The sequence below is a fragment of the Sapajus apella genome, unplaced genomic scaffold (assembly GCF_009761245.1).
Source record: "Sapajus apella isolate SASKATOON/1434 unplaced genomic scaffold, GSC_monkey_1.0 scaffold28, whole genome shotgun sequence".
NCBI classification, from domain to species: domain Eukaryota; kingdom Metazoa; phylum Chordata; class Mammalia; order Primates; family Cebidae; genus Sapajus; species Sapajus apella.
Window position 1 is genome coordinate 16,572,308 of NW_022436968.1, and position 26,563 is coordinate 16,598,870.

The following is a 26,563-nucleotide window of genomic DNA, read 5'->3' on the forward strand; positions in this document are numbered from 1 at the left end:
TCCGCCTCCCGGGTTCAGGCAATTCTCCTGCCCCAGCCTCCTGAGTCACTGGGATTACAGGCACACGCCACCATGCCCAGCTAATTTTTTGTAGTTTTAGTAGAGACGGGGTTTCACCATGTTGACCAGGATGGTCTCGATCTCTTGACCTCGTGATCCACCCGCCTCGGCCTCCCACAGTGCTGGGATTACAGGCTTGAGCCACCGCGCCCGGCCTATATTCAATTCTTAAAAACAAAATAATAATTGTATATTTTTTCAATTTAATAGCCTGTTTTCTTGTTGTTGTTTTTTGGTTTGAATTAGCAATACAGTTTTCCCGTGGTATCCTTGGGGGATTGACTCCAGGACCTTCTGCAGATACCAAAATCCACAGATGCTCAAGTTCCTTATACATAATGGTGTAGTATTTGCATACAACCTATCACATCTTTCCATATACTTTAAATCATCTCCATATTACTTATGATATCTAATACTATGTAAACGTGATGTAAATAGTTGTTTTATTGTATTTTTTTTGCATTATTTTGATTGTTGTATTGTTACAAGGAGGATATTTTCGATCCATGGCTGGTTACATAAACCATGTAATGTATGTAGCTTTTATATGGATTGACAATGGCCGGTTTAATCCACAGATCTGGAACCTGTGGCTACAGAGCTTCTAAAAGTAAAATGTTCCCATACCATTAAATATTCAAAAGCATTTTTAGCAGCTGTGTAATATTTCACTGTATGGCTATGAGGGAGGTTATTTACATACCTCCTTGTTGAACATTAGACGGTTTCTAATTTTTTTACTACTATAAAAATACTTTGATAAACATTTTTTTAACTGAAATCTTTAACGGGTATCTTTGATTGTTTCCTTAGAATACATGTTTTTAGAAGCTGATTTACTGGGTCCTGTGGTATGACTTTTTATTAAAAAGACTAAATACATATCGCTAAATTTCACCCCAAAAAGGTAATATCAATAAACATTCTTAGCAGTAGTGCAGGAGAGTGTCTATTTCCTTGAGATATCACCAGTGCTGGTTATGAATATTTTTTTAAAAATCAGCTCTTAATTGGGATTTGAGGTCAGGAAGTCTGGCACTTGAAATATGAAACATACAATATGTGCAGAACTTCCTTTTCCCTTCGTAAGAATATTTCACTTCCAGTCTAGGAGAGTTACAATGGACAGAGGGAGGTAAAATTTTCTGTTTGTCCAAGTTGAAAATCAAAGAAATTTTATAGACCTATGGTCCTTCGGGATTGTTTTTATAGTTCTAATGAAACATCTAAAAATGTTCTCTGTAATCATTTCCAAAACTGGGTAAATAACAGTCTCCTGGGGACGCTTCTGTAAATAACAGATTCCCAGGCCTTTTCAAGGGCCTACTGGATGAGACTCTCTGGGCTTCATTAACTCATGATGCTGTGGTCCTGTCTATTTGGTGTGATGCCTGAGAACCTAACAGGCAGTGCTAATCTGGGATCTGACAGATGAATTTGCTGCTATAAAAATGTCACCCAAACTAGCCATCTGAAGATAATAAGAGATAACCTCTAAAGTAAAAAACTGATAAAGGCAGGCCTAGAGAAATGAAAGGCTTTGGCAGGAACACCAGGGAATGTGGTGAACAGATTCCTAACCAAGTAACACTGAGCTCTGAATCATCTGTGGGTAATGGGCATCTGAGTGGCATAATATAATATATAATGATATTTAATATTTGCTGACAGTTTTGTCATATTTATACATTCCACATACTGTTTTAAAACTATACACATACAAAATCCTAAAATATGACCTTTATGAAAACACATTCCAAGTGACAAATCTCTTTCTAATGGTCTCCATTTCAGCACATTTGACATGGACTCAACATGTACTGTAAACACTAAGCAACAGTTACAAGAATCTCCAAAAGGTGGGATGCCAAGAAAGTTCTAGGGCTGCTCACTGCATCCAATGGAAAGGCTAATGGCAGTTGTCAATAAAACTTCTCATTCCAAATAGATGATCAAAACTTCTCATTCCGAAAGCAATACGTGGAGTAAAAAGGCAAAAAAATGAGAAAAGCACAGCTAGCACAGCACTCACCCATGATGGCAACAGCTCGTGATAATAACTATTAACATTTTGGTCTATGTACCATTTGATTTACAGTTTCCAAGGCCATCAAGGATGTGAAAAATTACTAGTATTGCTTAAGAGAAAAAATGACGAGCCAATATCTAACTCAAAAGGGATTAACAAATGCTGCCTACGAGGTTCACTTCAAAGTATACAGCAGGCCTGGACATCTAGTTTGGCAAACATTAGAACACCTAATAGTGGAGGGGCCAAGAACAAGGGCTCCAGAAACTGGGTTCCAGGGAGCAAATCCTGTCTCCACTGCTCATTAGCTGTTGGCAAGACATTTCACCACTTTGGCCACACTTTCTTCTTTGAACAAAGTGATGACGGTTCCAGCCTTCCACAGCGAGAACTCATGAGATATTAGCTATTGCTGGTGTTATTCTATTAGTTTGTTCATAAACTTTGCCTAATATTTAGACTTCACAACACCCAGTTTGCATCCAACTCGTAAAATTTGGTCCCAGTTTCAGCTTTTGCAAACAAATATTATTTTCTCACTGACACTGGTCCTTATGATATAATGAGATAAAATATGTACTGATTGGGAAACGATAACCTTTCTTTTAAAATAAAGAGAGGCCAGGAGTGGTGGCTCACGCCTGTAATCCCAACAGTTTGGGAGGCTGAGGTTGTCATCTCCTGACTTCATGATTATTCCTTTGCAGCTATCAAGACCTCTGGAGCTGAGTTCCCAGTCTTCTCTCCATCCCAACTTCTCATTCATTTATTCATTCTAGTACATCCTGAGCATACCAAATGTGAGGTGCTATATAAAGTGCAAGGGATATATTATTGAGCGAAATAAAATCCTGTTTTCATGGGGTTTGCATTTCAGTGTTGGGGAACAGAGGAAGGGGATACAGACATAAACAAGAAACAATATAAAACCTAATAGATAACATGCCAGGTGGTAGTTAATGCTTTAAAGAAAAATCAAACCAGCTAAGTGGACAAGGAGAGATGAGTACACGCAGGGAAGGGCAGAGAAGGCTACCCAAAGAGGTTACATTTGGAGACTGAGCCAAGTGTATGACAAACTTGGGGATGGCTGGACGAAAAGCAGATGAGGGTGAGGGGACCAAAAGTTCAAAGGCCCTGAGGCAGGTTGTGTTCTTGGCACATCTGAGGAATGTGCTGGAGAGAATCACGTAAAGGGAACACGGTAGGAGATGCGCTCAGAGAGTCAGGCAGAACCAGATTGTGAATGGCCTTGTAGACAATGGTCAGCAATTCAATATTATTGAATATTGGGAAGTCCCATTGAGATGGGAAATCACTGGAGGGGCTGGTGCAGAAGAGTGGCTCAATTTGACTTAGGTTGTGAAGGAATCACTCCAACTGCTCTGTAAAGAATGACCTGCATGTTGGGCAAGGACAGAAGCAGGGAGACCCACTGGAAAACTATAACAATAGTCCAGGTGAGAAATCATGGTGGCTCCGACCAGGGTGGAGGGGGAGGAGGTGACAAGCAGCGGTCAGATTCCAGGTACATCCTGAAGGCAGAACCAACAAGATGATTCCTGGATTTCTTACCAAATGAAAGAATGGAGTTGTCATTTGCTGAGACAGTGTAAGCTGGGCAGGAGTAGATTTGAGAGAGAAATTAAGAGTTCAGTTTTGGACATGTTAAAATTATGGTGCCTTCGTAAAATCCAAGTGGAGATCACCCTTGGTAAGTTAAATATTACTGTGACTGACCTGCTGACATCCAGGATCAGGGCATGCAAATTCAAATGCTTTCAAGGGCAAGGCAGTCAATATAAATAAGTATTGAGGGCAGCTGAAGACTGTAGCCGATCAAACAGTAAATATCCCAAGTATACTGGAAGACACTACTAAGCCCAGTCTAGTGTTGTCACCAGAAATCTGGGATCAATGTCCCTAGAAACCTTCTAATTTTTTCTTAGATGGAAGAATCTGAATTTTTAACAATCAAATCTTACAGGGAAAAAAGTTCCATAGTCTACTAAATTCAAGAATTACTCAGTTAAATAAAAAGTTCTTACTTTAGGACTTATTGGTTTCCTTAATTTTGCAATGCACATTGCAAAAGAGATTTGGTTTAGCATTTCTCTTACTTATTTGACAGAAGAACTCTCTTAATGCAACGTCTCAAGGGGCAAGCATTCCTCAGCACACACTTTGTGGAATGCTGGTTTATGGGTAAGTCTTAGATGTTACATCAACAACCCTTATGCTCCCTCGTTGAAAGTTTTAGGGCATATGGTAATATATTTATTGTAGCTTATGAGTTATAGTTGATCACACACACACACACAGAGCAAATTTTGTTAGCTGTTCTAACAGCTCATATCAGATTTAGTGAAATGCAAATGGAACAATTATTAAAGTCTTCTAACTTGTTAAATAACTAAGAGGAGTTTTGACACTCTCATTGGTGAAGAAACACTTAGTGAGATCACAGGGGCACTGAGTCACTTTATTTCCTAGCTCCTATGCCTTTACCAATTATGCTACCTAAGGTAGTGACAGGAAGGGCAGCTAATTACCATTATGCACAGATGTTCCTTGTTTTACTTCACCATGAGGAGCGAAGAAGAGAAGGACAAGTAAATCAGGAATGGAAAATTTGTAACAAAAATACCAAACTAATCTTGTTGCAGGTCTTTAAAGTATGTCCCCCAGGATATATTACAACATTTGAGGTACAATGCTGGTCTCTGAAGACTTAGAGTATGTAGTGTTTTTAAGAGTGCTCACAATACAGTTGAGGAGATCAGTACATAAAAAGATAAGCAATATAGAATTGTCAAATATTGTCAAAAATGTCTATAAAAGTTCAGAGAAAGCAGAGGATAAAGTGGGATTGCGTGGCCAGCGGCAGCGTCGTATGAGCTGGTCTTTGATGCATATAGGGAGGCATCAGGTCCGGAGGAGGGTGGTGGGAATTCCATGCAGGAAAGACAAGTAGAGATAAAGACAGGGCAGTTTAGGAACTATGATCAGATCACATAAGGCTGTTGAGATTGGGAGGAAAATGGAACACAAGCCTGGACCAGATCATGCTAGACGTGGGGTTCCAAGTAAGAAACTGTGGCCTTAACTGTGTAGGTAACAATGAGTCTGATGGATTTTGAGCATGAATCTGCCCTATTCAGGAAATTTGAAATGGTAAGGCCATAAGGGAGATGGTGAGGCAAGTGCCCTCTGCAGGACCCTAGGTAGAGGTGGTGAGCACTGGAGGAGGAAGCTGACAGTGGGAATAGAAGGAAATTATAATATTATGAAGGAAAAAATGATTGATAGGACTTTTAAACCTATTGAATGTGGGAGAGGCAAAGGAAAAAGGCAGGCATTGACCCTGGGTCTCTAAGAGAATGGTTATCCTGATAGCAAACTGGTTTATATATATTTAAGACACAGTGGTACCACTCAAGCGGTAGTGCATTTAAGTAGAAATGCTCAATTTCTACTTAATTCATTAGTGACTTAGGACTAGAACTTGAGAAGGAAAGGGAAATAATGTGCATTAAGATACTGCTATATTCTCAACTATGTACTAGATCCTAATTTAGGAGAGAAATGGGGCTGGAGTTTACAATTTGGCACCATCTGCATAGATGTCAGTCAAATCAGGAGAATGGAAAGGATTCAACGAAGACGAATTTATCACTTTCTCTATGTCCCTTCACTATGAAAACAGTTATCACACAAAAATAGATGCATATAAAAAACACTACATCACATCACATGAGCAGTCAAAACGTCTCAGTTCCGTAAGCTAATTTTGAGGTATAGGCAGTGATTGAGATTAGGAAGGAAAACAGAACTGTAATTGATCTCTTCTATTCTCTCCCCTGAGGGAGGTAGACAGACACAAAACAGGAGTCAGGAAGGAACCAGAGGAGAAAGTTTTGGGGAGAGTTTCTACCTGCTGAGATAAATAGGAATAAAAGTAAACTCTCCCCTTAAAGAATAACACCCTTTGAAAAGTGTCTCTTACTTTTCTAGAACTCATTATCAATGTACAGACACACTCCTTTCATTCCCATCATAAAACTTTCCATTCACAAGCCAGTGAGGAGTCACACATTCCACCTTCATGCTCCCTCCTGCACACCAGGGTCTCAGTGTTTCCCTGTTGCTTTCATGTCTGTCCTGGAACTCAGGTGCAATAGGCAGAGTAACAACACATAACAGATGTTTCTACCGCAGTCATCCGTCTTTTCCATTTGCCACAATTCTCCAGGGTGAGCTGGGTCTACCCCTTCCTTCTTCCCAGCAGTCAGGAAGGTCATGCTGCTTAAAATGTCTCTCTCTCTGTTTAAATGCCCAGGGAAGGGAAAAATGGAGGTGCCATAACAAGAGAGAACAGTGGAGCAGACAAAGGTAGACTAAATTTGCAAACTTAGAAAGCATCTCAAAATACATTCGTTATTTAATATAAAAGTGTTTCCATTCCTGGTACTCTTGCTTTCTTTGATTCTATAAATGTAATACAGTAAATATTATAACTGTGTATAATCACAGATTTAGTTAATGGCATGACTACTTCTAATGATTAGAATATAGGTGTCATCTTTGAACTCAATAACCTAAGACACCAGTGTTAAAAGTTCCTCAAGATCCTGGGAGTAGAAACATCTGCCTTTGGAAAATGAAAGATATACACATTAGCACTCCTGGATTCTTACAGATTACCATGGAATTTCTTGCTAAAAAGGGAGAGAGTGCTGGGAGGCTTTGAGGCTGAGGGTTTCCTAAAAAGCATCCCCAGCAGTGCATTTGCACCATCTAAAATAAATTCATATATGGAAGTGGCTGTCTCAAGACCCATGTCTATACAATGGCCGGTCGAGTGACTGATGTTCACACTCCTAGAAACTAGGCAATATGCTTTGAACACATAAAATGGGGGTGAGGAGTGGAAGGGGTGAAGGAGAACCTGCACAAATGCTCACTAATTGAAAGTTGCCAAAATGAAAAGCTTTAATAAAAAGGTAATAACACCCACTTATTGTAAACTTCCCGTTCACAACTAAGATACTATCACAAGACAAATTACGATGGAAAATAATTATGCTCAGACCTGTCCTGACTGAAATAACCACCTGTTTGGACAATGAAGAACATTCCTACAATGAATACTCACATAACCCTGCCACCAGAATCTCCACTTAAATGGTAATGGCCTAACTCTGTAAACTAAAATAACTTGCAAAATTGGCTCAAACAGGACCACAGGTGTTTTCTACCATTATTAACGAATAACCGTTTACTTTCTCTGTTGCCTGTAAACATTAGGCTCTCACTGCTCTTAATTCCTGACATTACAATTTTATCTGTAACCTAATTCCTGAATCTAGCTGTTACCAGATTCCACAAACACCAAACACAGGTTAGTGCTTGGCAGCCCAGTGAAAGCCTTATAGAAAGAAGTCCTTCACAGAGTTCATAGTTCCCTTTCCACCTCCATGAATGAAGAGTGTTCAAGTTCTTGATGCTGGCACCCCTCCAGGTTCAGGGAGGAAAAGATGGCAGGGCTTCCCATCACCACCCTACCAGCCTTCAGTGTCTGCATTCCAAAACAGTCCTAAATCACAGAGAAGCAAGACGGGGAGCTTCGTGACATCATCAGATGTATCTATAGAAAATAATGAGTTTTCACTTGGAATAAAAGACTTTACAACAAAATTTTAGGATTAACTAGCAACCCCATCCTACCTCAGTGGTATTGCATTTGCATAAAATAACCAAAGGCACTTAATGCTTTTCTCTTACCTGCCTACTGTCCCTTTGGGAGGTTGTTGAAGAGGAGGCACTTCTATGAGTCGGAGTGGATGTTTTGTGAGCAGGGGAGATGCCCTTCTCATCTGAACTCATCGCTGCAGTTAAAGTCTAGTTTTATGCACTTAAGACCATCCCAATCTTCTCTCAAATCCACAAAGAAGTAGATGATTTTTCAGCTTCATTCCATTTCATGAATCAGGTTTGACTGGAAAAGGGCAGTCAAATATTGAGGGTATCCAAACCACCTAAAAGCAAAACAAACAAGCCTCATATAAGTCATTAAAATCAAATTAAAATAATTATATTTAGGAAAAAATATTAATTTGTGCTAGTGAGAGGAAGAACTCTGACACATTAGGAAATATTTCTTCCACTAGATTTTAAGGTGGAACATGAAAGTGTTAATATGTTAAAAAAAAAAAGGGGGGGCTGTCAACAAGGAAAATGGGAAGAAATCATGTGCTGAAGTCATATTCTCTCCTTTTGCATTTTCTTTGTTTTAAAGCAGATTATAATGCTGTATTTGAGACCCTAATGCCAAAGATTCTCCTCCAGAAATGTAATCTATTCTACCCAATGGACTAGAATAAGAGTTCGGTTTATGTTTGCTTTCAGTTTAGTTAAGCTATGCCATGTATGTGACGGTTAAATCCAACACAAAGTTGTCAGTTATAAAACAGTTAATGCATTATGTTAACATATTATGTGCATCCTGTGATCCATCATTTGTGAAGGATCAAGGAATACATATATCCAGTTATTTGTACCACAAAACCATAGCATGCCTACATGTGAGTCTCAACAACAACATGCTCGCAAACGTCTACAGATTGACAGGGTATCTTAGAGCAGGGGTAACTGGAGTTCCTTCACTTATGTACAGTCAACAGCCACTTCAATTTTTTTACTTGGATTCACATAAGGAAGGTTTGCATTGTTAATGTTAAGATTAAAATCTTGTGTCAGAGAGAAGCTCTTAAATTGGCCTTGTCTCCAACACAGCTATGCTAAAAAATGTTAAATGGTAAGCACTATGGTTTAACACTAAAAGCTTAAAAAATAATGTTTCCCAAAAGATAGACAATTAAAGTGAACTTTATCCTCTTATAAAAAGGCCACATCTAGCCCTCATTTTAATGCTAAGGAAGTACAGAAACCAGAACACTTGTGTAGGTTTTTTAGCATGGGCTGGGAAGGAAAGCTGTTGGCAGGAAACAGAAATCAGTCTTTAGGCCACAAAAAAGTGAGACCTGAACTTCAGTCCAGAGGGTGAGACAGTGAATCAAGTAAACAAAAAAAGATGGAGATACATGGGCATTATGAAGACAGTGAGTGAGGTGAACTAATGGATCTGGGCGTCAGAGATCCATTAGTCCAAAGGATGAGGAGTTAACTGGGTACCTAGGTGTCTGGCGTGACATGATCAACAGATGAGTGGTAGCCAATACGACTAGAGTCAGAGAGATGGTGATATGGTGGTCAAAGAAACACAGACGCCAGTCCCTGCAGGACCTTGTAGGCCACAACAATTGCTATGGTCTGAATATGTGTGCAAAAATTTCATGTGTTAGAAACTTAACCCCAATGCAACAGTATCGGGAAGTAAGGCCTAATGGGAGATATTTAGGTCATGAGGGTGGAGCCCTCATGACTAGGTGAGTGCCGTTATATAAATAGTTTGTGATATGGCTTGGTTGTGTTCCCATCCAAATCTCATCCTGAATTGTAGCTCCCATAATCCCCGTATGTCATGGGAAGAACCAGATGGGAAGGAATTTAAATCATGGGGGCGGTTACCCTCATGCTGTTCTCATGAGAGATCAGATCCGATGGTTTTATAAGGGGCTTTCCCCACTCTTGCTCAGCATTTCTTCTTGCTGCTGCCATGTGAAGAAGGACGTGTTTGCTTGCCCTTCTGCCATGATTGTAAGTTTCCTCCCCAGCCACGCAGAACTGTGAGTCAATGATACCTCTTTCCTTTATAAATTAGCCAGTCTCGGGTATGTCTTTATTGGCAAAATGGGAATGGACTAATACAGCTTATGGGAGTGGGTCCTCTCTCTTCTGCTCTCCTACCATGTGAAGACATGGGGTTCCTCCTCTCCAGTGGACGCAACATTTGAGGTGCCTCTTGGGAGCAGAGAGACGACAGGGCACTACCCTGCTGGTGCCTTGATCTCCTAGCCTTTGGGACCATGAGAAAGAAATTTATGTTCTTTATAATTTATTCAGTCTTGGGTATCATGTTATAGAAGCGCAAGTGGACAAAGACATTGGCATTTTGATTTTTATCATAAGCATGAGAAGCCATCAAGACGTAAGAAGATTTGTGTTACTAAAGGGTGACTCTCCATAGGAAGACTCCAAGTGGGGAAGTAAACAAGATGAGGGGGGCCCAATTGGGACTCAGGAGAGGACGGTAGAGTGGTGGCAGAAACTCCAACACTGAGTGCTGTGGCCTGTAACTGGATACAGCAGGGGAGGCAGGGCTGAGGATAACTCTCATGCCTCTGGCATTCCGAGCAAGAAATGGTCAAAGGAAATCCAAGATCCATAGGAAGGTCATGACTGTGGTTTGAGACATTGCTGAGGCATTCAAATGGACAAACTCTTGGAAATATAGGGCTGAAGTTCAGGGAAATCTAGGCTGGAGATGTAAATGTTTAATAGACTATGGTAATGATACAAATATATTAATCAGATCCTTTACAGATCATGTAAGTTTCACATGTGCCAGTAAATTAAATTTTATATGGGTCTATAGTTATATTTTTAAAAATCTGTAACATATTAATGGATTATGTCACCCTGAATGTGTTATTTGGGATTTTAATGGTCACCTGTTTATAGAGAATACCTAATAGAACAATCCCAATAATTATAGGGGGAATTTTTATAAACTGGGAAAACTGGACATTCTAATGAATAGAACTTGTAATCCAGTCTTAAGATTTCAACTTCACTGTCACCACAGGAAAAATAAAAGCTCCTTACCCTCTAAACTGGGAGACTTTCTCTTGAAACAAAACTAGCCTTTGAACAAATAGAAACGGAAAGCATTGTATATCTCTTATATGAGCTAGAGATGAGTTTCATTCAGTATTGGCAAAAGGTAGTAATAAACCTCCACTTGATAGACGGTCTTCTAATCTTTTTGTTTTATGAAGGCAGTCTAATAAGTGAGTGAAGTTTCTGATGCCAAGCTGTGGTGCCAGCAAACAGAATGTAAAGACACTGCTTGGATCCTTGATTTGAAGTATTTAGCTTTCTAGTCCAAGATGTTTTACAAGTAGATACTGACTCTTGAGCCAAAAGGGAAGTACTTTTGTGATGCGTTCAAGTGCTCCCAAGGGAAGAGGTTGAAACAACCTAACTCATTAAACTCATGACACTCAATCCAAGGTACAGTTCCTTTGCTGGATTTTTTTTAAACTATACTTTTTTCATTAACACCAATGCTAACACCTTGATTTTTGTTTTAATTTAAAATGACATTTTCAGGGTAACTTGTTTATGATAAAAGGGCAACATTTCAGTTGAACTACAGTTACAAAATATGTTAAGTAATGGCAAAATGAAGAAAAATTAAGAGAACTTAATTCATCCCAAGAATTATTTTTGAGGTTATTGCTGTTTCTATGAATTTTTGTTATTTTTTTTTAATAGAAAGGGTTTCAAGTACCTAATAGCAAGTTGAATGAGATGGCCTTCAAAAATTATTCTAACCAATTTTCAATCAAGTGTTTGACCACCTGCTCTTTTTCAAATGCATTATAAAAGTAAGTCTAAACTCTGAGAGAAGGTTACACCTACTTATTATTTATTCCTAGAGCATAGGAATTGCTATAACATTAAAAAAATTCATCTCTATGAAAGAACATTTTCAGAAATTGCCTAAACAATATTCTAAACCAAAGAAAGGGCATAAATTTTAAAGTCAATACCAACAGAATTACTATACTCAATGAGAAAAGTATTGTGGCTGAAAATAACAGCAAAATGAGAGAGCTGAACATCTAATTTTTCTGTCTCATTCTTCCTTTATAACAGTGGGAACACTACAAGTATTGCTAAGTGCTCTAACATTTGCATTTTCACTGAGTGACATAAAACTCAGATTTATGACCCAGGGACCTAATTAAAGCAAAAGCTGGTAGGGAAGACTTCTAGAATTTGCTGTTCAAAGGCATCATAAATTGTACGTGTCCAGAAAAACACTTGAGATTGGGGACCACTTACCCTGGGCTAAGTTGTAATGTGTCACAACCAAGCTCCAAATCTCTTTATCACAGTCCTGAAGGCTGAGAAATCAAGCACTGGCAGGTTAGGGCCCCGTCTCTCGGCTTCCAAGAAAGGTTTATTTTTAGATCAATTGCACATCTGTTAGGTCAGCTGCAGACCTACTCTGAGTCCTCTTCATTCCAGGCTTAGCACACAGTCCCCAGGAGAGGCAGAGCAAAGAGCCACTGGAGAACCATAAGATGGCTCTTAGAGCTTTTGCCCATAGGTGATACAGGTTAGCTCACTCATGTTTTTATTTGCCAAAACAAGTCATATGGCCCAGGTAAGGTCAATGACACATGAAACTACAGTTCTCCCAGTAAGTGAGGCAGCAGATATTTGGGTACAATAATAATTTACTATATAAACTATAGAAAAAGATTAAAAGTACAGTTGAAAATATTTAAATTGACTCCAGTTACATCACTGAGAAATAATCCTTGTTAACATTTTTGGTTCTACTTTAATCAAAGTAGGAGAATAATATTCACACTATCTGCAGTATGGTTTTTCGATCAACAATTTATCACTAATGGCTTTTTTGATAAACAAAGAAACTTCAACAATACCTTTTTTCTTTGTTTTTTTTTTTTTTTTTTTTTTTTTTTTTTTTTTTTTTTTTTCTGAGATGGAGTCTCACTCTGTTGCCCTGGCTGGAGTGCAGTGGTACAATCTGCAACCTCTGCCTCCTGGGTTCAAGTGATTATCCTGCCTCAGCCTCCTGAGTAGCTGGGATTACAGGCACACACCACCACGCCCAGCTAATTTTTGTATTTTTAGTAGAGATGGGGTTTCACCATGTTGGTCAGGCTGGCCTCGAACTCCTGACCTTCTGATCCACCCACCTCGGCCTCCCAAAGTGCTGGGATTACAGGCATGAGCCACCGCGCCCAGCCCAACAATACCATTCTTAATCATTACAATAAAGCCACCACACAGATATACCACAATACATTTAACCATTCTTTTTTGGGGACATTTAGGTTGTACTCAGTATATTTTAGAACAGTGAGATTCATCACAGAAGAATTTGTAACAGTTATACGTTTACTTTTCATCATTATAAAAATGACCCTTTTCATCCCTTTCAATACTTGTTTTGCTTTATCTGATATCCTCTGTTCCCTTTCTGCTAGCAAGTGTTTAATGTAACTTTGTCCATCCTTTCCACTTAAACTTCCTTATATTTTATGGTCCCTCTAGTAATGATCAGGTTGGGTTGTTCAAAAAGTCTAATTTTAGTGAAATATTTCAAATTTCTACTTAATGTTATAACTAATAATTGATCTTACCCCTGCCGTATCATTTTGTACTTTCCATTTTTTTTGTTCTTCTTTGTTTCCTTTAATGCTTGATGGCTTTTGCTTGATAATCTAGCTTTTGCAGCATACTGACTTGCATATGGTTTTAACAGACTTTTATATTTGATAATGATTTGAAAGATATAATTCTCCTCTTAAAGCTCTATTTCCATTTCCCTTTAAATTTCTCTAAATCATGCTGGAACCTATAGTCTGTAAGTGACAGTTAAGAGTAAAATGGGGTCAGGTACAGTGGCTCATGCCTGTAATCCCAGCATTTGAGAGGATAAGGAAGTAGGATCACTTGAGGACAGGAGTTCAATACCAGCCTGGCCAACATGGCAAAACCCCATCTCTAATAAAAATACAAAAATTGGCTGGGCAGGGTGACACAGGCTTGTAATCCCAGCTACTCGGGAGGCTGAGGCACAGTAATCACTTGAACCTGGGAGGCAGAGGTTGTAGTAACCTGAGATCACACCATTGCACTCCAGCCTGGGCAACAGAGCGAGACCCTGTCCCCTCTGTCCCCACCACAAACAGACAAACAAACAAAGAAGCAGACCTTCATTCCACCTCCCTTGCCCTCTGTATGGCAGGTGCATCTGACAGCAATAACTTAAGCACGCCCTGAGAGTGACCCTATGGTCTAAGAAGAATGTGTGTGCAAAGTCCCAGGCAAAGGAATAAAGGAGTGACCCACGTGGAGTGTCACTCCCTGTCTATAAGGAACATCTGGACTCCCTGCCCATCCCTTGGAACACAGGTCATACAGGGGATCAAGGTTTTGGGTTAAATGGAAGTTGCTAGGTGAAGGATGCTAAGTGAAAATACCATGTAAACTGCATGAATTTATAAATGGCAGCAGTTCTCCTGTCCAGCCCACCATCATTAGACTGTGTCTGTACATAATTTTCTTCAAAAAACCCTACATCTCGTTCACTGTCTCTGGGTCTCTTCTTTGGTCTCAAGAATGTGGTATCTTCCCTACTGGAGTAAACCGTGAACTGGCACAACACCATACCCATCAACAAAAAGAAATCACCAAATTTTTCTTTTCCCAGTCTTCTCTATTTTGGTGATTTGATCTGAGTTTTGGAGAATTATACTTGGGTTTCTAGAGCAAGAGAGAGGAGTTGCTACCACTTTTTCTGGTTGAGACCTACAAGGATCTCAAAGTGTGAGGACAAATTGTAAGAAAAGCCAAGCTTTTAAGACTATAAGAAAAGCCACCTCCTCTTCTGCAAGTGAAGATAAGGTTTGTCATAATCAAAACTTGGCTAGATTTTCCTCAATTTGAGATATATAGCTTTCATAAAATTGGAGTCTAGTCCTCTATAGTTTGACATATTATTCTGTTTGAAGCTAGTGTTTGAGTTACTGAGAGTTTGTCTTTTTAAACATTTGCATGACTATTTACAGAGAATTTGGAGGAACCTCATTAGAAAATCCTAGATGCCAGTTTCCTGATTTCGGCTGACCAAGGCTCTACTCTCCTGGCACTCTTCTTAGGCTCCTTACTAAGTAAATGAATAAGACAAACCCTCCTTCTGTGGGAAGCCTTCAAATCTGATGGGTGGGAAAAGGAAAAAGAAAGAATGAAGAGGAATTATATATTTTTACTTTGTTTAGCTATAAATCTGAATTTTGTATTTGAAATAAGTTTTACAGTTAAATATTGTAAAACATTTATTACTCTCATATTGACACAATTTAATGTAATCATTACCAAAATCATAACAGGATTTTTAATGAATTGGCAATATTATTCTAAAGTTCATCTGGTCTACTCTGGTTATAATGAGTACGGGTCAACTTTACTCCACAAGGAGGGAAAGAAAGAAAAGGAAGGGAGGGCGGGAGGGAGGAAGGGAAAGGAAAGTTCATCTGGAAGAGTAAATGTGAGAATAACAAAAAATATTTTTAAAAAATGATAAAAGATATTCTACCCTATCACACACTAAAGCTATTTAACATTGACCTTAGTTAATAGCGGTAGTACAGGGCCAGGAAAAGCAGATGGAACAGAGAAGAATTCTAGAAGCTAGTCTATGCAATGACAAAAAGGGTCTTAAAAACATCAGTAAGAATACTATTCAGTGCAAAAAAAAGAAATGAGCTATCAAGGCCACAAAAAGACACGGAAGGGGCTTAAATGCATATTAACTGATCATTTCACCAGAACTAATTTTCTAAGACTTGTCAGTCACTTTTCGACTCATCATTTGGTTTCTGGCCTTTGCCAACATGTTTTGAAAGAAAGAACAGATAACGTCATAGCTCATATTGTAACAGAAAACTAATACTGGGAAATATGTTCTGATGACTGCTAACAGATATCAATTGTCAGCACAGTGCAAAGACTTTTTGGCAACAATAGGAAATAACAAAATATTTTCCCTACTTTGTGACCTTAAATGATGATTCATAAATCACTGGGTATGTACAAATCCTTACTACAGCACTGTATGATTTCAACAGTACATGTCCTGTTTTCTGGAGGAATTTGCTGTCAAAATAACCATTTCTGCACTGAGTTGAGGCATTCTGAGGAGTTGGCTAAAGCAAACAGAAGACTTGGGTTAAAAATGTCCTTGAACTAATCCTTATGCATTGCTGGTGGGAATAGAAAATGATGTAGGTGCGGTGGAGAACAGCATGGAAGTTCCTCAAAAAAGTAAAAATAGGCCAGGTGCAGTGGCTCACACCTGTAATCCCAACACTTTTGGAGGCAGAAGTGGGTAGATCATCTGAGGTCAGGAGTTCGAGACCAGCCTGGCCAACAAAGTGAAATCCTGTCTCTAATAAAAATATAAAAAAATTAGCTGGGTGTGGTGGTGTTTGCCTGTAATTCCAGCTTCTCAGGAGGCTGAGGCAGGAGAATTGCTTGAACCCAGGAGGTGGAGGTTGAAGTAAGCTGAGCTTGTGCCACTGCACTCCAGCCTGGGCAAAAAAAGCAAAGCCTGTCTCAAACACACAAAGAACTAAAAATAGACTACCTTATGATTCAGCAATTCCACTTTTAGGTATATGCAATAAAAGAACTAAAAGCATAGGCTTAGATACTATACAACCATGTCCATAGCAGCATGTAGCCAAAATGTGGAAGCAACCCAAGTGTTCATCAATAAATGAATGTATCTTAAAAAAGGGTTATATCCACACAATGGAATATTATTCAGCCTTAAAAAAGAAGGAAATTCTGACACATGTAATGACATAGATGGACTCTGAAGACATCATTTTAAAGTGAAATAAGCCAGGCACAAAAGAACAAAAAACAATACTATATGATTTCACTTACATGAGGTGTGCAGAGTAGTCAAATGTATAAAGACAGAAGGTAGAATGGTGGTTATCAGGTCTGTGAGGAGGAAATGGGGAGAGTACATGTTTAGCGGTTACATAGTTTTACTTCGCAGGATGAAAAGGCTCTGGAGATGCATGGTGGTGATGGATACCAAAAAATGTGAATGCACTTTATGGCACAGAAGTGGATACTTTAAAGTGGTTAAAATGATAAATTTTATGCTATATATATTTTACTACAATAAAAAGTTCCTGAATCACCGGTTATAATGACTTCTACAATAAGCAAATATTAATTTTATACTATTTTGTGGTAAATTTTCATCTTTTTTATAAAACCTTTCCTAATCTAATAGAATTGTCACTCCAATCTATTACTTCTATAAACAAACATATATATATTTTTGAACATATACTGCACTGTATTTATTTGACTTGATTCTGTAAGATCTATGAGGCTGCGGACTATGTCACTTTTCTCATTATAGTCCAATGCCATGTGCCACAAAAGCCATTCAGATTGTTTACTGAGCTTATCATTTTAGTTAAGATTTAAATCTTCCATTATATCAATTAAGTAACATTGACTATGCTGGCAGACTGTAGATATCTACCCTCATATTGGTTTTTTTTTTTTTAATTTTTTTTTGGGATGGGGGTCTCATTATGCTGCCCGGGCTTGTCTTGAAACTCCTGGGCTCAAGCAATCCTCCCACAGTCTCCCAAAGTGTTGGGATTACAGGTGTGAGCTACTGTATCCAGTCTACTTCTTTTACTATATCTGCCTAAAGATAACCCAAAATAATCCATATGATTTGAGGACTGGAGTTTCCTATCTGTTCAATAGTGAGCTGGAGAGAAAGACGGTACAATCAACATTCCCAAGATAAAATCTCTCAGTTGTCCTAAGAAAAGGCCTGCTGGACTGCTAATAGTGCCATAGGGGCCTGAGAGACATTAGGAATAGGAAATAGATGCAGTAGCATTAATTCTTTCAAAACACCACTGATGGGTTAGCCTGACCACACAGAATGATGGCACCTGGCACCTAATTTACTAGACACCATCTACTAATTACAACATCTCATGGTCAGGAATCTTAAGCAGAATTTTGAAAAACTGTCATCTTCCAGAATAGCAGTATTTATGCAGGCCATTACCCACATCAGGATGTCAAAAATTCTACTTGTGTTGGGCATTCAAGCATGAGTGTTGGTTTCAATTATTGCTCATTCACTGTTACATGAGGGAAGGAACAGCTGACATGACCAAGAATCCCCTGCCAGGTCCCAGGTTCTACAGGCTTGCAAATTCATTTAAGTGGAGTGTGGCAACCTTGGCAAATATCTAGCAGTGAGCTGAAGCTGGCGTGCACCAGCTCAGGAGCTGACTATGTGCTTCAAAACAGTTCAGGGCTTCAAAGACATTCCCCTGGGATGCTGAAATCGATCATGGTGGGAGTATCTATGCCATGCAAATGCTTCAAATCTGGGCTTTTTTATTTTTTATTTTTTAAGAGGATTATTAAACATTTGCCAATACACCACTATCTGTGGTGGTTTTCATCGTAGTGGTTTTCATTTTTATTTTTATACTAAAATATCCCATGGACTGCCTAAGTTTGAAGCCAATCCTAACTCTGCCATTTCCTAGCTATGAAACCTCAGCCAATTTACTGAAGTCTCTTTGTGCTTCAGTTTCCTCATCTATAAACAGGGATAGTAATAACGCTACTTCACAAACCCCAAGCTTGGGAAACGTCAGTGCTAATCATCTACTACATAGGTTCTCAAGGGTGGCAATGGGATCAACATGTCACTTGGGAACTTCCTGGAAATGCAAATTCTTGAGCTCATCTATACTTGTGAATCAAAACCACTGAGGGTGGTGCCCAGCAATCTGTGCTTTAATAAGCCTGCCAGCATGTATGCTGAGTTGCCAATTGGGCCCTATTCTTCACTGGCCTAACACCAACAAAACTAGGGAATAGTAACACAGTACCAAAGAATCACCACCAAGTCACAGACCTAAAGTTCAAAAATAAAGGAATTGCTAAGATTTTTCCTTTGAAATTAAAAACGTTTTGAAACAAGAATTTTAGGGATAAAGCATTTATCATCTAACCTTTATGTATTCCTAAATGATTTTTATACTGCAAATTAGTTTTAACAACTTTAGATAGCTTACAAAAAATGACTTTCTTATACACACAGTACCTCCATTAATTTTTATTATGATTAATTTTTCAATAATTTTATTTTTATTACAATTGTTTTATTATAATTTTTATTATATAAACACAGTACCTTCCAATAAAGAAAATAAATCAAAAAGCTCTATCATGAGCCCACAGTCTGTTGTCTACTAATCCTTGCAATTGCAAAGTGTCTTAGATTCCAGATTCAGTAACCCAGAGAGAGAACCCAGCCACTGTCTTTGACTAGATGGAGAATGGAGGGTAGGTAGTGCTTTGCAAAGGTTTTATGCAAAGGGTCAGACAGAAAATATTTCAGGAATTGTGAACCATACAATCTCTGCTGTGGCTATGCAAACTGCTGTTGTAGTGGAAAAGCAGCCTTAGACAATATGGAAATGAATAAGCATGGTTATGTTCCAATAAAACTTTATTTATAATAATAACAGGCTGCAAATTTGGCTTGTGGGCTATAGTGGTGAACCTTGGATTAACCCCTAGACTATGAAACATCAGGATGCATTCTTAGAACCAGATGTTGGCGAGTACTTTCAAAGACTGTAGATTACTAAACAGCTTCCCACGGCAGGCAGGTCTGTTAATCAGCACTATAGTTCGCAAATCATTTATGCAGGACTCTGAATTTAATTGCTTCTTGTCAACTCCAGATTTTCCTATCTCCGCTAACATGCAAAAGAAGATACTTTATGCTTGCAAATGTACAAATTGAAAAATGCTAATAAGATAAAAGTCAGAGGAACTTGTTTTCATCAAAGTAAAGTTTTATTTATAATGTTAATTTTATTAAAAACCCCATGAGGAAAAGAATTGCTAAGTTCCACCTTAAGAACAAAACCCTAAGTAGTCCCAGAATATTTTAGGAAAATGCACAAACTAAAAAGAAAAATAGACCTTGAAAATTGGTAACAGAGTAGATTTTAAGTGTTCTCACCATGAAAGAAAAAAAAAAAAAAAAAAAGCTGCTGGGTGCAGTGGCTCATGCCTGTAATCCCAGCACTTTGGGAGGCCAAGGCAGGCACATCGCCTGAGATCAGGGGTTCAAGACCAGCCTGGCCAACATGGTAAAACCCTGTCTCTACAAAAATGCATGATAGCAGGTGCCTGTAATCTCAGCTACTCAGGAGGCTGAGGCAAGAGAATCACTTGAACCCAGGAGGCAGAGGTTGCAGTGAACCAAGATCACACCATTGCACTCCAGCCTGGGTGACAGAGTGACTCCGTCTCAAAAATAAACAAACAAAAACAAAACCAAAAGCCAAGGGTGATGCACATGTTAATTAGCCCAATTCAGCCATGCCCTCATGTCTATATGTTTCAAAACATGTCGTACATGATCAAAATATGTAATTCTAACTTGTTAGAGAAAAGTCTAGACATGTTAAAAAAAAATAGTTGTGGTGGCCAAAACTAATTGATTTGACTAGAGAAACAAAATTTGATAACACAGATGGTCCCTGACTTACAATGGTTTGACTTAGAATTTTCCAGTTTTATAATAGGTTAATCCTATCATAAATTGAGGAACAGCTATGGAAAATCTCTTCTCCTAAAGCCAATGTTATTCCTTAATCATCATCCTACATTCCAGAAGATATCAGTTTTAAACACTAAAAGCAACAGCCTGTTCTTAGCATTAAAATGTAGCTCATGAAAATCTTAAAACATGTGAGTAGCTTAATTTTACCTTTCAAAAAAATGTTTTCCAATCAATATTGGACAGTTTTAAGAAATCTGGTATCATGTATTATTTGGTAATGATGATGATTACCTCACTCTCTTTGTGCCTTTGAAACCAAATCTGGAGAAATATTTCTATTCAAAACATTTTTTAGATTCTAAAAACATCTAGCTATTTAGGTTTTACCTCCTTTTTCAATTAGGTTCAAAATTGGTAATAACCCATGATTATATGGAACAATGCAGTTCATTTATTCTAAGTATAAGACACCTAGTAGGAAAGTTGAATAAAATAATTGAAAGAGAAACTGAATCAGAAAATCCAGGACATGCAGTCAATGTACACAGGGTGACTGCTGATAATTCTTTGTTTTTCTGAATACTTCATTATTATTTGATATTTGAATAAAGTACTCAAAAGGATTTTTTTTAAAGACCAAGAACTCACTGTCAACTCTAAGATACTAAAGACTTTCATTTTTTTCTAAAAGGTTTATAATTTTACTTTTTATATTTAAATCTGTGATCTATTTTGAGTTAATTTTATATAGAGAGTTTAGAGGTTCACTGTTTTGTATACAGATGTCCAACTGCTTGTGCACTATTCGTTGAAAAGGCTATCCTTTTTTTTTTTTTTTTTGAGATGGAATTTCGGTCTTGTTGCCTGGGCTGGAGTGTAATGGTGCAATCTCGGCTCACTGCAACCTCTGCCTCCCAGGTTCAAGCAATTCTCCTGCCTCAGCCTCCCAAGTAGCTGGGATTACAGGCACCTGCCACCATACCCAGCTAATTTTTTGTATTTTTAGTAGAGACAGGGCTTATCCATGTTGGTCAGGCTGGTCTCGAACTCCCAACCTCAGGTGATCCATCCTCCTCGGCCTCCCAAAGTGCTGAGATTACAGGCATGAGCCACCTGTGCCCAGCCAAACTATCCTTCTTTGATTAAATTTCTCTTGTGCCTTTGTTAAAATTAGTTGGCAAAGCCTGGGAAGGGTAGTGGGAATGGGGGAAAGTGAGGATAATTAATGGGTAAAAAAAAATAGTTAGAAGGAATGAATAGGGCCTAGTATTTAATTGTGTAACAGGGTGACTATAGTCAATAATAATTTAATTGTACATTTCTAAACAACTAAGAGTATAACTGGATTGTTTATAATACAAAGGATAAATGATTAAGGGGATAAATGCCCCATCTTCCATGATGTGATTATTACACATTGCATGCCTGTATCAAAACATCTCATGTATCATATAAATGTATATACCTACTGTGTACCCACAAAAACTAAACATAAAAGATTTTTTAAAAAAATTAGTTGGGCACAAAGAAAAGGAAAAAGGTAAACTAACTCTACTTGTAGGTTGTATTAGACTGCTGAAGTTTAAGAAATTAAAATGAAGCATTTTAGCTTATTTTGTTTTATTTTTTCCTTCCCCCCCAAAAATGAAGTATTTTTAAAAGGCAGAATTTGTCTAGTTCAAAATGAGCAACAGAACAAAAGTCCAGAATGGAAGAGAATTCAGGTAACAGGTTCTCCCATCCACCACTCTCCCTGAAGCCCCTTCCTGTATAAGTGTGGCTTCTTCATCTTTGTAAATCTAAGCAACATTGTACTTGATTCAGTATACATTTTGGCATTTCTTCACAGTATCTTTCTTTTAAATGTTTTATTTTGGAATAATTTTAGATTTGCAGGAAAGATACAAAAATACTACGGGGAGTTCCCATATACCCTTTACCCAAGACTTCCTCCAGTTTTCACCAGTTTTTCAGAAGCTGACAAAACAAGACATTTTCATCTGAAACTTTAACTACTCACAGTGCCAGTTGAAAAAAAATAGACATTTGGAAACAAATTTAAATGCCAAAACTGTAGTTATTGTTTAAATAAACTCTACAGTACTTTCAAATTTAGTATTCTAAACATGAAAAAGTCAGCAAATCACCCTGCAGTTCTCAGATCAAGTGTTACCTCGGAATAGGCACACACCTTGTCACTTTCTAGCACAATGCTCTTTTCATTTCCTTTACAGCTCTTATCTCACGTAATGTTTATATTATCTGTGTACTGGCTTACTGTCTATCTCCAGGCATCTCACCTGTCTTGTTTCCTGCTCTCATTGCTGTAACCCCGGGGCCTGTAACAGTTCCTTGATGAGCCAGTGGATACTCAATAGACTTTGCTGGATGAATGAATGAATGGGTGGATGGATGAATGAATGGCTCTCTGAATGACCAAACACTTGAGATACAGCAAGGATGATAAAAGACACATCCATTTAGATGACTGTTAGTTCTAAAATGTTAACCCTTTAAATAACTTGCACCAGCCATACACAATTGTAGTTTGGGGGATCCTGTGTGTTTTTTCTTCATTTTTGTAGTTATTTCTCACAGGAGCAAAAGTTTAGAATTGTTGCTTGAAAAGACAAACCTTTCAAAGGAGATTTGTGTGGTTGGTTCACTGCAAAAGTAATTTCTGGCATTAATCATTTGCTATGCAAAGTGATTAAAGTAAAATTTTAAATGACCATCAAAGTTACACTTGTTAAAACATTAATCATTCTTCCGTATGTAAAAACATATTGGAAAATAATTCACAAATGTTGGATTTCAATTTTATGGTTATTGGGGAACAATATATTTTGAGAAGATAGGTTAAAAGTTGACTGGAAGGTCTTGTACCAATCATTGAGTTTTGGGGCAAAAAAAGTTTACTGTAGGGTAGAGGGCAGAAGGTGGGAGGAAGAGGGAAAGAATCAGGAAAATAACTAAGGGCTGCTAGGCTTAATCTGGGTGATGAAATAATCTGTAAAACAAACCCCCATACATGAGTTTACCTATATAAAAAATCTGTACATGTGCCCCGAACTTAAAATAAAAGTCAAAAATGAAAGTTTAAAAGACAAAAGAGGGAATGGTCTAGATCTCCATCTTCCCTTCCATTGCCTACCTCTGAGATTCAGCTTCAAGGAATTAGCTGGTTATAGGAAAAAGATAGCAAGGATGGATGGATGGATGGATGGATGGATGGATGGATGGACAGATGGCAGGCAGGAAGGAAAACAGAGAAGGAGAGAAGAAAAGAAGAGAGGGAGGGAGAGAGGGAGGAAAGAAGAAAGGAAGGAAGGAAGGAAGGAAAGAAGGAACGAAGGAAAGAAAAAAGGAAGGAAGGAAGGGAGAGAAGGAGGGAATGAGGGAGGGAGGGAGGGAGGGAGGGACTACCTGTTCCTATATTTTCTGTTAACACTAATATTCTCCCAGTGTCAAATATAACAAAATGTTTACAGAAAACAAAGCACTTGATCACTTGAAAAACAAAGAAAAGAAAACCATTCCAAAATAAGCACAAATATCCATTTATCAAATAAAAGGAAGCAATTTAAAAAAAGAAGCAGCAATCAAATGAAAACACTGGAACCCCTTCAGTCTCTCTGCTTTCTTTAGAATGTTTATCTTTCCTGCACAATGATGAAGAGTGGACACTAATAAAGGCATTCAATAAAGCACACACTGACCTACCATCCAAAGAATACCATAATCCCACTGTCAGCCCTGGAACACCTGTGTATGATGTAGGGAGTTGTAAATAACTCAGATTATCTGGTGAACTAAAGATTTAATAGATTAAATATCACTGCCAAGAAACACATCAACATTAATACTAAAAATGAAGTTGGGGAGAAAAATTCATATTCTGTCTTCATACAGAAATTCTGAATGACCAAAAATAATAGTGATATTAAAAGGTAAATGACAACAACAACAATAACAAAAATACTTGTAATTAACTCTTTATTTTTATAAGGTTTTCTCTATATAGAAATATAATAATAATTAGTAGTTGTCATGCTGAAATTATTAATTTGAAACTATTTTATGTGCTCAAAGGATAAACTAAATACATTTATAATGCTGTTTTGAACCAACAGTTTCAACGTAAAAGAAAAAATATACAAATATAAAATCAAAAAAATTAAGACTCCATAAAGTTAACTCAGGAAAGTCAGCATGAATTCAGAATTTTTTTTTTTCTTTTTGGAGATATGTATTTCCTACCTTGTTTCTTGAAAAGGCATGGAAACACTGACAACTCATGAGAATGAGCACCCCTAGTACACAGACTGCAGTTTCTAAATTCTGTTTCCTATGAAAAAGAACCAGGCTGCTTGGAATGGCTGATTCGTAGACTGGGGTATGAAATGCACAAGAAGAGTTTGGGGCAACTTGTTATACCAAAAAGTTCAGTCAAAGAAATTAATAGCACAGGGATGCTTTGGGGATGTTCTGTATCTTGGTTGGGGTGCTGATTATATAAGGTGTGCCCAGTATGTGCAAATTCACTGTGATTCACATATACATATACACAGGAGCCAGGTTGAAAGGGCTCCCAATGAATAAAGAAGGTTTTGTTTGAGCATCAAAATGAAAAACAAAACAAAATAAAAACACTACAATTAAGTGTATAAAACATAACAAATATTTTTTTAAATCCATGAATTTACAATGATTCTTTAAAAAAAAGTAAAGTTTCTCCCTAAAAAGTATAAATATAGTTATAAAGATAATATCACCTTTGAGGAAACTATAGCACCAACTCTGATATTGTCAATTACTAGGGAAATATTAAGCACTCACCCTGCCCTTCCTGTATGAGCTGTATTTCGGGGCCACCAAACACTAGCTGATGATGGAAGTTCTTTGTAAAAGAATGATAGCTAACAAATGAAGAAGGAATGATAGGATGGAGGAGGGGGGGTCACCATTTTTATAACCCCTAATCAAATAATGTATTCAGGCAATTATTATTGGTTAACAAAATTGTGAAGTTAAAAAAAAACAGATGGGGGAACTTCACAATAGGGGGATCAGGATGTTCCTCTCTGAAACATGGTCCAATGATAGCATCACTAAAAGTGGGGTAACCAAACCATATGTGCCTCCTGAGGTGGTACTCCATAAAATATACAGCAAAAGCAGAATTCTTGCCAAAATAGTTAAATCTGAATCCAATCAAGCCTCTTGAGCTAACTTCCAAGTTCTAGTAAATTTGAGTAATATAGAAAAAAGTTAAGGAACAACAATCAGCCAAACCCAGTATGTAGAATGTTCTATTGCCAAAGTAGCTTTATTTCAAAAAGTGAATGCCTTGAGAAAAGAAAGGGAATATTCTAGATAAGAGTTTTATGGGACTCAATAGCCAAATGAAATGTATGCTCTTCTTCAGATCTGGTTCAAATAAACCAACTATAAAAAGAGAGCTTTGAGATAATCAGGGAAATCTGAATAGCCAATGAGTAGTAGATGATACCAAAGAAGTAGTGTTTATATTGCTAGGTGTGACATGGTAATATGGTTCTGTAGGAAAATGTGCATATTAAGATATGCCTACTGGAGAATGCAGGGGTGGGTAAGACGTGATGTCTACTTCTAATAATTCCTGAATAAATGGAGAAGAAGATAGATGAATCTGAGTGTATGCATATAGTTGTTCATTATGCTATTCTTATATAAAACTATAAGTTTGAATTTTTTCTAAATGAAAGGTATTTTTAAAATTTAGAAAACAAAAATCGGCCGGGCATGGTGACTCACGCCTGTAATCCCTTTGGGAGGCTGAGGCAGGTGGGTCACAAGGTCAGGAGTTTGAGACCAGCCTGACCAATATGATGAAACCCCATCTCTACTAAACATACACAAAGTAGCCAGGCATTGTGGCAGGAACCTGTAATCCCAGCTACTCAGGAGGCTGAGGCAGGAGGATCACATGAACTTTGGAGACAGAGGTTGCAGTGAGCCAAGATTGAGCGACTACATTCCAGCCTGGGCAACAAGAGTGAAACGCTGTCTCAAAAAATAAAAAAATAAACAGAACAAAACAACGTCCCTTTTTC

The 26,563-nt window shown here is 37.9% G+C and overlaps 1 protein-coding gene across 17 annotated transcripts in view; it reads right to left on the reverse strand.

Moving 5' to 3' along the window:
* OSBPL6 (oxysterol binding protein like 6) overlaps nt 1-26,563 on the reverse strand; it is a 206,058-nt gene that overhangs the window by 81,059 nt on the left and 98,436 nt on the right. For 14 of the 17 annotated variants that reach the window (XM_032292828.1, XM_032292814.1, XM_032292815.1 and 11 more), the window contains one exon: nt 7,877-8,130. The exons of 1 other annotated variant lie outside the window; for it this stretch is intronic. In XM_032292828.1, coding sequence (XP_032148719.1) covers nt 7,877-7,978 — 102 coding nt within the window. In that variant the 5' untranslated portion in view covers nt 7,979-8,130. Of the gene's footprint in view, nt 1-7,876; nt 8,131-16,771; nt 16,832-26,563 lie in introns of all 17 variants that reach the window. 2 more of the 17 variants (XM_032292816.1, XM_032292817.1) reach the window with 2 other exon arrangements.